The sequence below is a fragment of the Aquarana catesbeiana genome, linkage group LG13 (assembly GCF_042186555.1).
Source record: "Aquarana catesbeiana isolate 2022-GZ linkage group LG13, ASM4218655v1, whole genome shotgun sequence".
Classification (NCBI taxonomy): Eukaryota; Metazoa; Chordata; class Amphibia; order Anura; family Ranidae; genus Aquarana; species Aquarana catesbeiana.
In genome coordinates, this window is record NC_133336.1 from 55,051,796 (window position 1) to 55,064,420 (window position 12,625).

The 12,625-nt window shown below is 44.6% G+C and overlaps 1 protein-coding gene across 4 annotated transcripts in view; it reads left to right on the forward strand.

Annotated features, from left to right (window-relative positions):
• Positions 1 to 12,625, forward strand: part of CEP170B (centrosomal protein 170B) — a 161,130-nt gene that overhangs the window by 70,620 nt on the left and 77,885 nt on the right. For all 4 annotated transcript variants that reach the window (XM_073610711.1, XM_073610712.1, XM_073610713.1 and 1 more), the window contains exons 5-8: positions 2,160 to 2,218; positions 6,268 to 6,406; positions 6,788 to 6,901; positions 11,041 to 11,511. In XM_073610711.1, the coding sequence (XP_073466812.1) occupies positions 2,160 to 2,218; positions 6,268 to 6,406; positions 6,788 to 6,901; positions 11,041 to 11,511 (783 nt within the window). The remainder of the gene's footprint in view (positions 1 to 2,159; positions 2,219 to 6,267; positions 6,407 to 6,787; positions 6,902 to 11,040; positions 11,512 to 12,625) is intronic.

Below are 12,625 nucleotides of genomic sequence, written 5' to 3' on the forward strand. Positions count from 1 at the left end.
AAAAATGTTTAAGACAAGTACATATGATATGTTTCCTGTCTATTTACTAATGCTAGCAGCACGAGGATTAAAAATAATAATGTTGATTGGGAGAGTGAAGTTCCACTTTAGGTAAGCCCGATGCTGCTATACTTTCTCCCCTGCTTATTAGATTGGTGGCCAGAGCCCATTACATTTCTGTACAATCTTCAACTTTCTGAAAGTTGGAACTTGCAATGGCTTAGCACATTCTTTCCCACTTCCATATGACAATGCTAAAGCATGATGAGCGGCTGCTCCATCTCCTGACACTAAATTGTGGGAGATCTTTTAGCTTGTCCTACTGCTAGAAGACCGATTTTTATGGTGGAGAAGAGCAGAGGACAACGGACTAGTCATCATTTTTGCCTTTGGACTCCCTGCAGCTCATCCTTTCCCAATTGATTGACGTACCATTCCTTGATCTGTGCTGTTTCAGTGTAGAGGCGGCCATCATGGTTGAGGCAGGACTTTGCTTCCTCATGTCAGAGCTGTCCCCCTGATCACTGGTGATCTAATGACTGGTGGAGTAATGAACAATAAGTAGCAGATGAGGTTTAGATATACAGATCCACAGAATAGATAATAGAAGCAAGGAGATCTTTGTAATGCAGGTCCCCATAGATACCTTCCCCCACAGCAAGAACACTGAACAGTATGGTGGTTATGTCACCAAATCTCACTTCAAATCTTGTGACACTAGCAGTCAGAGACAGCAATACCTTAGATCAGTGGTCCCCAACCTTTTTGACAGCAGGGACCGGTTTCACGGCAGACAATTTTCAAAGGGACCGGAGGGGTTGGATATTCACAGTCTGTTCTCAGCCCCCCTTTACAGCACAGTCCCCCTCTTTTATATCCGTGTCTTCAGTTCCCCTTCACATAACATCCCCTCCTTACATTACAGTGCCCCTTTACGGTACAGTCCACTTTACATTAATGTAACAGGAACTGCGCTGTAAAGGGGGCACTGTAATGTAAAGGGGGGGGGCTGTGATGTTAAGGGGACTGCACTATAAAGGAGGCACTGTGATATAAGGGGACTGCACAGTAAAGGGGGGCTGTGATGTAAAGGGGACTGCACAGTAAAGGGGTACTGTAATGATTACAATGGCCCTTTACAGTACATTGCCCTTTTATATTACAGTGCCCCTAGCAATCACAGCCTCTACCATCACAGTGCCCCTGCAGTCTGTCCCGCCCCCCCTCTTTTCTCTCTAACATCACTCTTCCCTATTCTAATGTCTGCCTCCCCTGCACAGGACTCCTACCTTTTGGCAGGGCAGAGTGATCAGTCCATGTGTCCTCTCCCTGTTCCCCCGCCAGCCTGATGATGTCATCGTATCAGCAGGGCATCGAGTGGGAGGAGCTCTCCATTCCATTCTGCAGCTCCTCCTGCCCTGCTGATCAGATGACATCTTCAGGCCGGTGGCGGAGGAGCGGCAACTGTGGTCTGTGATCGCTCAGTGCGAACCACGGTGGCCGCTTATCTCCTGTGTGGCCCGGTTATGGACCGGCACCGGTCTGCGACCTGAGGATTGGGGACCCCTGCTTTAGATCTCATACTGCCAATAGGCAACTATAGGCCTCAAGGAACAGGAGGGAGGAGGCACAGGAATTGCACTGCCATTTTTTTAGGAGGAATTCAAGACAATAGGTAAATCTTTGAGGATACTGCTTAGACACAATTCATTTTTCAAAGATTCTCTATAGGGGATATTTTCACTTGGTGTTAAGATCCACTTTTACACACTTTCTCCTCAATTCTTGCAATGGAAAAGCTACAACATGATGCCAAGATGCAGCAGCCACATGCACAGGAGATTATTATGTATTTTTTATTTTTTTATTTTTTTTTTTTTTAGAGAAATGTAAATGTTACACACTCTCTTTTGGTCATTTTGCAACACAGTGATCTTTCCTGGCATAGTGGAGATTCACTTTATGTTGCTATATTTGCAATTTAATAAATGAATTTCTTCATCACTGAATTGCATATTAGAGGCCCCATTTGATTTCCACTCACTTATGCTGGATGAAAGTCCTCTGCATTCATTCTTCTTCAGGACAATACAGAGTGTTGATATCTGAATGTACATTAGTTACTGTGGTTTTCTTTTTTTCCTTATCTGTTTGTGTACATATCAATATGTATGTGTTGGAACAAATTCAACATAAGGTACCGGAGGAAGCTTTGAAGGTTAGTCCATATAGTTTGTAATTGGTATCTATAGTGATAGCAGCCTTGCTACAGTTTCATACTCCCCAACATTTTAAGATAGGAATGAGGGACACCTACTAATAAACGTATGTAGGCATAGGACACGCCTCCTGCCGTGCCCCCTTAAAGGAGAATTAACCACTACTATTCTATTATATTGGATTTTAAAATGCACAAATGCAGCAATTTAGAAATTGGATGTAAGGTTTAGCACTGGGAAACATTTTTTGAAAGATAAAAAGTGTATTTTATATGCAACTATATAAATCGGACCAAAATGAGGAACAAATGAGGAGGAAAGAGGGACAGAGTGACATTGCTCCAAATCAGGGACAGTTCCTTGAAATCAATTGGGAGCTATGCAGTTTTCCATGATGAAAACAAAAGGGAAAAGGCAAGTGCACCCTCCATAGTGTAGTAAACAAAGTGAACAATATTTATTAATGACTTAAAAACGCACTCACAAAAGAGGTGCTTGTGCAAAACGGAACTAGCCAAAGCTTCTGCCTCTGGAGCCCGGAGCGGCTGTGGAATTCTCCTGCTTCAGCTGTAAGCAGGGGGAGAAGAGCACAGGCAGGAGGGAGCCGCTACTGCAGGGAGACACCCCAACCAGGGATGGAAGCCAGAGCCCGGAGCCTGGAATGAGAGGATGCCTGACACTGCTGGGAATGTGCTGAAAGAAAAGAACACGTTTCAAAGCATGTCATTTCTTCTTCAGCCTATCTAAAAGTGGCTACCCGCCGAAAATAAATGCAGCACTATAGGTCGAGTCTAGGAATGGCTGCAACCTATCACCAGGAGGGTCAAAAAGCCACAAGTACTGGTGAAAGGAGCCAGCTGGAGCCGTAAATGGCAAAGTGTAGGAGCAAGGAGTAAACTACTTCACATATTGTATAACCTAATAAGAGCAAATAATAAGGTTGTGGCTGTGTCAAAAAAAAAAAAAAATCAAAAGGACCTATAAAAACTTAAAAAATGGTTGTATTGGAATCAAATAATATTGTTTCTCACTGAGAAAGCTGACAGGCTCAGAGAAACATGCTGACAGATGTCCGTGTGGAGAACTGCAAGAACTGGAAAGAGAGATCCTGATATATAAGAAAAAACAGTCACTTCCAGCACTAAGGAGTCTTCGGTGGTAAAAAGCAACAGGACATTGATTTTCAAAAACTAGGTGGATGCTGCCCTCCTCAGATGGGGTAATCTGATAGAAACACACATATGACACATGTGTCCGCACCATTCAACTTTGTGTTGTTTTATGGCTCATTGAGAGTTGCAACATTGGGAGTACTCATTTTTTACTATGCAATAAATGTTTTTGGTAATGCACTAAGCGTGCATGCGCCATCCATTTTTGTTTTGTCTTTGGGGAGAGCCTGATAAACTGATCAGTACAGTGTTTGTTTTCTATGCAGTGCATCTGGAAAGTATTCACAGCGCTTCACTTTTTCCACATTTTGTTATGTTAGTCTTATTCCAAAATGGATTAAATTCATTATTTTCCTCAAAATTCTACAAACAATACAATGACAACATGAAAGAAGTTAATTTGAAATCTTTGCAAATCTATTAAAAATAAAAAACAAAAAAAAAATCCCATGTACATACAGTAAGTATTCACAGCCCTTCCTCAATACTTTGTTGAAGCACCTTTGGCCCCAATTACAGCCTCAAGTCTTTTTCGGTATGATGCTACAAGCTTGGTACACCTATTTTTGGGCAGTTTCTCCCATTTTTCTTTGCAGGACCTCTCAAGCTCCATCAGGTTGGATGGGGAGTGTCAGTGCACAGCCATTTTCAGATCTCTCCAGAGATGTTCAATCGGGTTCAAGTCTGGGCTCTAGCTGGGCCACTCAAGGACATTCACAGACTTGCCCCATAGCCACTCCTTTGTTATCTTGGCTGTGTGCTTAGGGTCATTGTCCTGTTGGAAGATGAAGTCTGAGGTCCAGAGCGCTCTGGAGCAGGTTTTCATCAAGGATGTCTATACATTGCTGCATTCATCTTTCCCTCCTTCCTGACTAGTCTCCCAGTTCCTGCCGCTGAAAAACATCCCCACAGCATGATGCTGCCACCTCCATGCTTCACTGTAGGGATGTTAATGGCCAGGTGATGAGCAGTGCCTGGTTTCCTCCAGACATGTCGCTTGCCATTCAGGCCAAAGAGTTCAATCTTTGTTTCATCAGACCAGAGAATTTTGTTTCTCATGGTCTGAGAGTACTTCGGGTGCCTTTTGGCAAACTCCAGGCGGGCTGTCATGTGCCTTTTACTGAGGAGTGGGTGCCGTCTGGCCACTCTACCATACGGGTCTGATTGGTGCAGTTCTGCAGAGATGGTTGTTCTTCTGGAAGGTTCTCCTCTCTCCACACGGAAATGCTGGAGCTCTGTTAGAGTGACCATCGGGTTCTTGGTCACCTCACTGACTAAGGCCCTTCTCCCCCGATCGCTCAGTCTGGCCGGGTGGCCCGCTCTGTCAATCAAATGCAGTGACACAGGAGCTGGGGGGCGGGGCTGAGTCCTGCTGTCTGTGTCAATGGATGCAGCAGCAGGACTCGGGAGCTTGCCCGCACGAGTGCCCCCATGGAATGCGGCTCTCCGTGGGTGCACTTGAGAAGAGAAGGAGCCAGGAGCACCGCTAAGGGGCCCCAGAAGAGGAGGATCGGGCCGCACTGTGCAAAACCCTTGCACAGAGCAGGTAAGTATTAGGCTCCATGCACACTGGACGTTAAAATAATGTTCTAAAAACGCCAGTAGCTTTGCAGTGAGTCTTTCAACATGTTTGCAATAGTGTTTATTAGCATTTTTAGCGTTTTTCTGCGTCAGCAGTTTTTAGCATATATATATATATATATATATATATATATATATATATATATATATATATATATATATATATATATATATATATATATATATATATATACATACATACATACATACATACATACATACATACATACATACATACATACATTTTTGAGCATTTATAAGCGTTTGGTGTTTTTTGTGGTCAGAAAAACTACTCCTGTGAACGTGATTTTATGGCGTTCAGAAAACAGTCCATAAACTCCACTACTGATATACGTCCAAAAATGTCCATGTGTGCATGGACACATAAGATAACATAGAGGGGAGTTTATGGGCTATTAAAAAAAAAAAAAAAAAAAAAAAACGCCCAAACTCCCAAAAACGGTCATTTATGAGCTTCAGTGTGCATGGAGCCTAACATATTTGCTATTTAAAAAAAGAAAAACAAACCTTTCAACCCCTTTAAGCTTTGTCAATTAAACCTGGTAGCTGATTGGTTTCTATGCAGAGCTGCACCAGATTCTGCACTCTCCGGCTGGGTTCACACTGATGCAGTGCGGGAACCACAACGATTCCTGTGTGGTTCCTCCACTGCATCAGACTCGCAGGCAGTTCACGCTGTGCTCTGCGAACTGCTGCGGGTGTCAATATAAAGTTAGTGACACCCCCAAATCGGTTTGCAGTGCAAACTGTGGAATCGGATGGAATCAGATCTTATGGGATTGAACAACCATGCGATCCGATTCCAGTGTGGACAAGAAAAGGGTTCTGCACGTTTTTGGTGCAGGTCCAGTGCAAATTAAACCCTACATAATATAGGGATTAATTTGCACCGCTCTGAATTCGCATGTCATTTGTACAGGAATCTGGTGCGATTTCCTGTACAAATGACATGCAATGCGGTAGACCGCATCAATGTGAACCCGGCCTCCAGTTTTAGCAAATCTCCCCTATGTCTCTTCTGCAATAAGACACAATTACTTGCCTACATGCAGTCTTCTAATGAATGTACACTGAGCTGCGCATGCAGACGTTTGATGCAATCACCTGTCTGTTATAAATTCAGGTGCAAATATTTTGTCAGTGGAGTCCTGAAAGATGGAAGCTGCCGGTACTTAACCTTTTTAAAATAATATTTTCAGGAGGAGTTGATCTTTTAAACTTTTTTTCGAAGGCATTTTCTCAATGATTTCTTCTTTTTTTTTTTTTTTTTTCAGCATGAGAAATACACCAGCCAACTTCAGATGAATTTAAAGACTTCGGTGAATATGAGGACAGAACAGCTTAAAGAACAACCTTCTCACGTAGACTCGTCGCCAGGGAAACAGGAAAAGGTGGAGAAGAAACCCCCCAGTGGTATGTGTTAACTCCTTCGCCGCCATTGCTTTCTCCTATTTATTTGTTTTCTCTTTGCTCCGATTATTTGCATGTACTGTTCTGGCGGCCTTCTATGGGAATCTGCTTTTGCTTTGAACTCCCAATGTTCCTGTTTTGTGTAAACCTGACACAGTGTTGTATACACAGGCCTGAAACACCAGGGTTCTGTTATGGAGAATTTTGTATTGGGCCTCCGCCAGTAAATTATGCCGTGTAATTAGAAGTCACTTTTCAGTACCGGTGTTACCACCTCATAGCGCGAGGGCTTGTGAAGCTCCTGATTAGAATACCATACTGAACAAAGTTTTTTTTTTTTTGTCTTCTAAGCTGATAATGGGATTTGTTTTTTGTTTTTTACAGAGCCCTCAATATATCGCACACCGCTCTATGGTCAGCCATCTTGGTGGGGAGATGAGGATGCAAATAACATGCATGAAAAACATGAGGGGAGGAGGCCAGAAGACCATTTTTCAGGTAAGTAAGCTTTATCTATTGTAGTAAGCCCATTAGAAAATGTGCTAAGGCGCAAAGGGGATTGGTATACCCTAAGTTTCCCCGCATCCAATTCGCATAGCAGGAGAATCTGACTGGCTCCCTATGGAGCCGGTTCACATATCTCCGGGGCACCTGCGGAGCGCACTGCACAGAAGCGCTGGGCGTCTTTGGCTCCGTTTCAGAGCCGAATTTAGGCATAGATTCTGCCCTGATTCGTCCCTGAAATGGGGAAAAGGGACGCACATCGCACCTGTGCGATCCGCAGCCGGTGTGGACCCGGCCTAAATCGGTGTTTCTCAACTCCAGTCCTCAAGGTGTCCCAACAGGTCATGTTTTCAGGCTCCCCATTATTTTGCACAGGTGATTTGATCAGTTTCACTGCCTTTAGTATTTACCACAGCCATTTCATCTGAGGGAAAACCTGAAAACATGACCTGTTGGGGCGCCTTGAGGACTGGAGTTGAGAAACACTGCCCTAAATAGTCCAAAGTTTATATGCAAAAGATATTCATAAATATGGCATCAAAGTCTCATCAGGTGTGACTACAGACAATAGGGTCTATAGCAGCGGTCCCCAACCTTTTTGTCACCAAGGACATTGCTGGGGGAGGATGGTCGTTGTGGTGGATAGGTCGGGGGATGGGATATTCACAGTTTGTCCTCAGCCCCCTTGACACCACAACCCCCCCTTTACACCACAGTCCCCGCCTTTTATATCTGTGTTCACAGCCCCCCTTTACATCACAGCCATCCTTTACATTATAGTGCCCTTTTATGGTGCGCTGTAAAGGGGGCAATATCATGTAAAGGGGGCACTGATATAAAGGGGACTGCTCTGTAAAGGGGGCACTGTGATATAAAGGGGACTGCACTCAAAAGGGGCACTGTAACAGTGCAGACCCCTTTATATTACAGTGTCCCCTTTACATCACAGTACCCCTTTACATCACAGTACCCCTTTACATTACAGTGCCCCTGCAGTCTGCCCCTTCCCCTTCTTTCCTTTCTAACACCAATCCTTGCCTCCCCTGCTCGGGATTCCTACCTGCAGGGCAGAGGCTGTTAACAGCCTGTGTGTCCTCTCCCACCTCCTCTGCCCGCCAGCCCAGCTGCCGATGTCTTCCTATCAGCAGGGCAAGGGGCGGGAGGAGCTCTCCATTTTAATCTGAGGCTCCTCCTCCAGGATGACATTGTCGGCCGGACAGGCAGAGGAGATGGAAGAGGACAGGCGGGCATGGCTGCACAGCAGGCGGTGAGCGGCGACCGCGGTCTGTGGTAGCCCTGTGCGGACTGCAGTCGTCGCTCATCTCCTGCTGTGGGACTCGGTCAGCAACTAGCCACGGACCTGCACTGGTCCATGGCCCGAGGGTTGTGGACCCCTGGTCTATAGAGTTCATCCACTAGGGCAAGCTCTGAGCAGAATCACAGAGCAGAAGCTGGCTCTGACATGTAGGAAACTGTAAGGGATAGAAAAAGCACCTCTAAGTGTAAAATCATTAAAAAATATTTATTGGGTAAAAAATAGGCAACTCATATGTAATGAAAGATCAAAGGCTCATCAGTGTAAACCTCTAGTAAAATAATCGGCACTAGCTGGAACAGAGATGCCACAGGAACCCGGGTGAACTGCTCTCAAGGAACGAGCAAGCCAGCCGGCAATCTTCTTACATCCAGGAGTGAGGGCTGGAATGCCCTGTGGACTTCAGCGCCTGGCCTGATGACGTCACCAGGGGATAATGACATTTCAGACATCACGCATGCTCGGAAACATGTTGCACTATCCCCTGGTGACGTCATCACTCCAGGCGTTGCAGTCCGTAGGGCGTTCCAGCCCTTCCTCCCAGATGTGAGAAGCCTGCCGGCCGGCTTTCATAGAGAGAGAAGTGTAGGTAGTGTATGTATAATATGTTACGAGACCTATCCATTTACAATAAAGACCGGATACCACTCTAGAGCTGCATGATTAATCGTTAAGAATCAAGATCGCAATTTTTTTCCCCCCTCGCGATCTTAACAAAGCATTTTCCTGATTATATGCAGAGTTCTCTGCTTAAGCCAACAACTGTCAAAAAAAAAAAAAAAACAGGAAGTCTGCCAAGTTTCACAACATTCCCCAACGCTGAGCTAACTAAATAAACATTGTAACATTTTGTTCTTTAGATCAAGGGAATGAACTTCAGTCCATAAATGAGGTCAGTTTAACCACTAAAGACTAAACCTTTTTCTGACACTTGTTGGTTTCAAGTTAAAATCATTATTTTTTGCTAGAAAATTACTTAGAACCCCCAAATATTATATATTTTTTAGCAGAGCTCCTAGAGAATAAAATGGCAGTTGTTGCAATATTTTATCTCACACTGTATTTGCGCAGCGGTCTTTTAAATGCAATTTTTTGGGGAAAAAAAATACACTTTAATAAATGATAAAAACAAAACAGTAAAGTTAGCCCAATTTTTTGCATAATATGAAAGATGATGATACGCTGCGAGAATCGTGAGAGAATCATGATCTTTATTCCAAGCAAAAAAATTGTGATTCTAATTTTGGGCAGAATCGTGCAACTCTACCTCTCTCCAATATCAGCTCTTCTCAGGACATCACACACTGCACGTGCATTTGACTATTCATACATAAAATGGAGGTGTGGATCCTGCGGAATGTTCTCTGCATAACACTGCAGGGAAATGTCTGGGGAAGGAGAGAGCATTATCATTAGACCAGAAAATCAGATAAAGGAAAGAAAACACCGCTCTCCCAACCAGCCAGTGTGACATAAAGGTAAGGAATGGCTTCAGTCTACATGTCTCCTCCAAGACCCCACACCTCAGATGCATTTAGCCTTGGCCACTGGGGCTTGGTCGTAGGGTCAGTCCCTGTGACCGACCCTCGCCTCACCGGGGCTTGGTCATAGGGACTGACACTATGACTAAGCCCCAGTGACCAAGCCAAACACGTCAGTGGCGTGGTTTATTGGTGGAGACATGTAGGCTGAAGCCATTCCTTACATTTGGCTGGTCGGGAGAGTGGCATTTTCTTTCATTTATTGTATATACTGTTCCGGATAAGCAAACTGACACGTCTGCACCCCTTTTATTCCTGAGGACCACAGGAGTAGAGTCCCTGGCTTCGGGTGGCACTCTAAACTTAGCTTGAGGTCACTGTAAAATCAAATGACAGGTTTCGTGCTCCTCGCTTGCATCAGAGTCCCAAAGCAAGCAAGCAAAATGTACTGTATAGGTATTGGATACTTCAGCTGGGAGATCCCCTTGTCGTAGATCCTGTCAAGCTGGCAGTTTTGTGTGTTTGTTTTAACCTACTTTTAGTTGTTCCGGCTCCTCCTGTTATATTCTCTATAAGGTTAAGTAAAAAAATCCAGTAGGTAGAGTGGGAACCCCTCGTAACTGCCACAGCAGGTGTACAGACCCGGAAACTCAAGCCCATATATCACACCAGTACAGTCCCTAAGAGAAGTAAACTGTTAGATTGTTTTGGAGCAAATATCTCTCTAGGATTGCTATGCAGGGCAGTGAAATACTGTGGTCCTTCGCTGGATGGGTGAGAGGGGTGTTGCTCTTTCTCTGGCAACTTACATTCTGAATAGGTTTCATCGGCATGGGAGCGACGTATCTTTAATACAGTTGTTAACGAAGCAACATATGCAAGCAAGTTTCGCTGCACATTTTAGCAATTCTTTCACAGGCGATCTAATTACTAGTGTGACATGGGCTTAAAGATGGCTATATATTGATCAAAATTTGGCCAAGTCAACAGGGTCCTGATAAATTCAAGTAGGTGTGTGACTGCCCCCCCCTTAACACAAGTCATTTGTTTAGTCGTCTTCTGTCAAAGGGACATGGTGGAAAACATTTGTTGATTAGCAGTTGCAGCTGCTGATCAGTGTATTCTGACAGCGGAGGGTCCCGCTGTCAGAATACAATGTCCTGGTGGGGGTGGGGGGGATACTGGCTGAACAAAAGAGAACAAGAAATTAAACACTATACAGACATGGCAGCACACTGTGATTGTTTACCACTACGCTAATACTTGGGTTTATTTTATTACACAAGTTTAAGTTTGCCCTGTTACTACATTAATTGTTTTCTTTTTTTACACTGCAGAACGACCAAAGGGAATGCCTCCACATGAAGACGAAATGAATTGTAATGTGGGGTACAGAGACCCCTCAGACCAATCGCTCTATTCATTTAGGAGAGAGCCAAGCTATTTTGAAATTCCCACAAAGGACTTCCAGCAACCAGACAAAACACCAGAGGCCCAAGTCCATGAAATCCCGACCAAGGACACTGATACTTTGACCCCTCCAGTTATGCAGAGCCACGCCTCTTTTACCATTGAGTTTGATGATTGTCGGCCAGGGAAAATAAAGATTAAAGACCATGTCACAAAGTTCTCCTTGAGACAGAGGAAAGCAGGGAAGGAAACCACTCCAACAGAGATGATGTCTGTAGAAAGTAAAGTGGCTGATTGGTTGGTTCAAAATGACCCGAGCTTAATTAGAAGGCCATCACCCGGAGAAGATGTATACAGCACCAAGAGTGACCTTCCCATCCACAACAGAACGCTCAAAGGTAAGCCAGGCATAAAGCAGGACTTGGGTATTTTTTTGTCAGAACCTCATGTATGGAAACTGTAGAGCTTGTGTTGCCCATAGGAATCAACTATTTCCAGTTTTCTAGTGTAGACTACAGGAGCTAAGGCTGGCCATAGATGAAGCGATTTTTTTTTTCTTGCAGGAAAAAAAATCGCTCCATTTCCCCAACAACACAGTCAGTGTTGATGTGGGAATCCCTCCTGCGGAGCCATTGTGTTCTCCTGGCAGTCGTCCCCACTGGGAGAACACAGTGATTACTGCTAGCGGCTATAATGGCCACTAGCAACAGTTGTATGTAAAATCCGACAGGTTAGTTGTACCCAAGTTGATCGATCAACTCGGTACATTCAGCCTGCCCATACATGGTTTGAATCTCTGCCTGTTCCTGCTGTATCATCTGAGATTTGAACCATCTATGGCCAGCTTAAAGAGGACCTGCACCCTCTCGAGGAAGACCCCCGTTTCTCCTCTCCTCTCCCCTTCCTCTGCAGGAAAAGGGCATTTTTTTTCTTCTTTTGTTTCCGCCTTTTTTTTTTTTTTTTCTAAATAAAAGTCCGCCCCGCCTCCCCATGTACGTCACTCGCCTTAGGCAAATGATGCGCACACTGCCCACCGTGCCTCCCGGGATATGTATGTCACACATCCCACGAGGCATAGCCTTGCATTGAAGAACAGGAGGAGGGGGCGTGCTTATCGGCGCATTATCAGGAGGCCTGTTCACTGAACCCGGACATGGCGGTACGGGAGCGGAGCAGTGGCCGGGCATGAGCTGATCCCAGCGAGTCAATTGACTCGCTGGGATCCACTCAATGGGAGGAAATCTGAAATGTGCAGATATGTCCAATAGGTAAGCAGGGCAAAAAAAATGGGAAGGTCGGCCAGAGTTCCTCTTTAAAGAAACATTTAAGTGTCCCATTGTGTCAAACAATTTGAAATAGGAAGTTGTATGCATGTCTCCTTAGGCTACATTTCTCAGGACTGCTCTCATGAAATGGCAGATCCATAAGCAGCTAAGTTACCAGCAGAGCAGTTAGCCATGTATATGGTTACCAACCAATTGGAAATGTTTAGAGCACACATACAGTATGCAG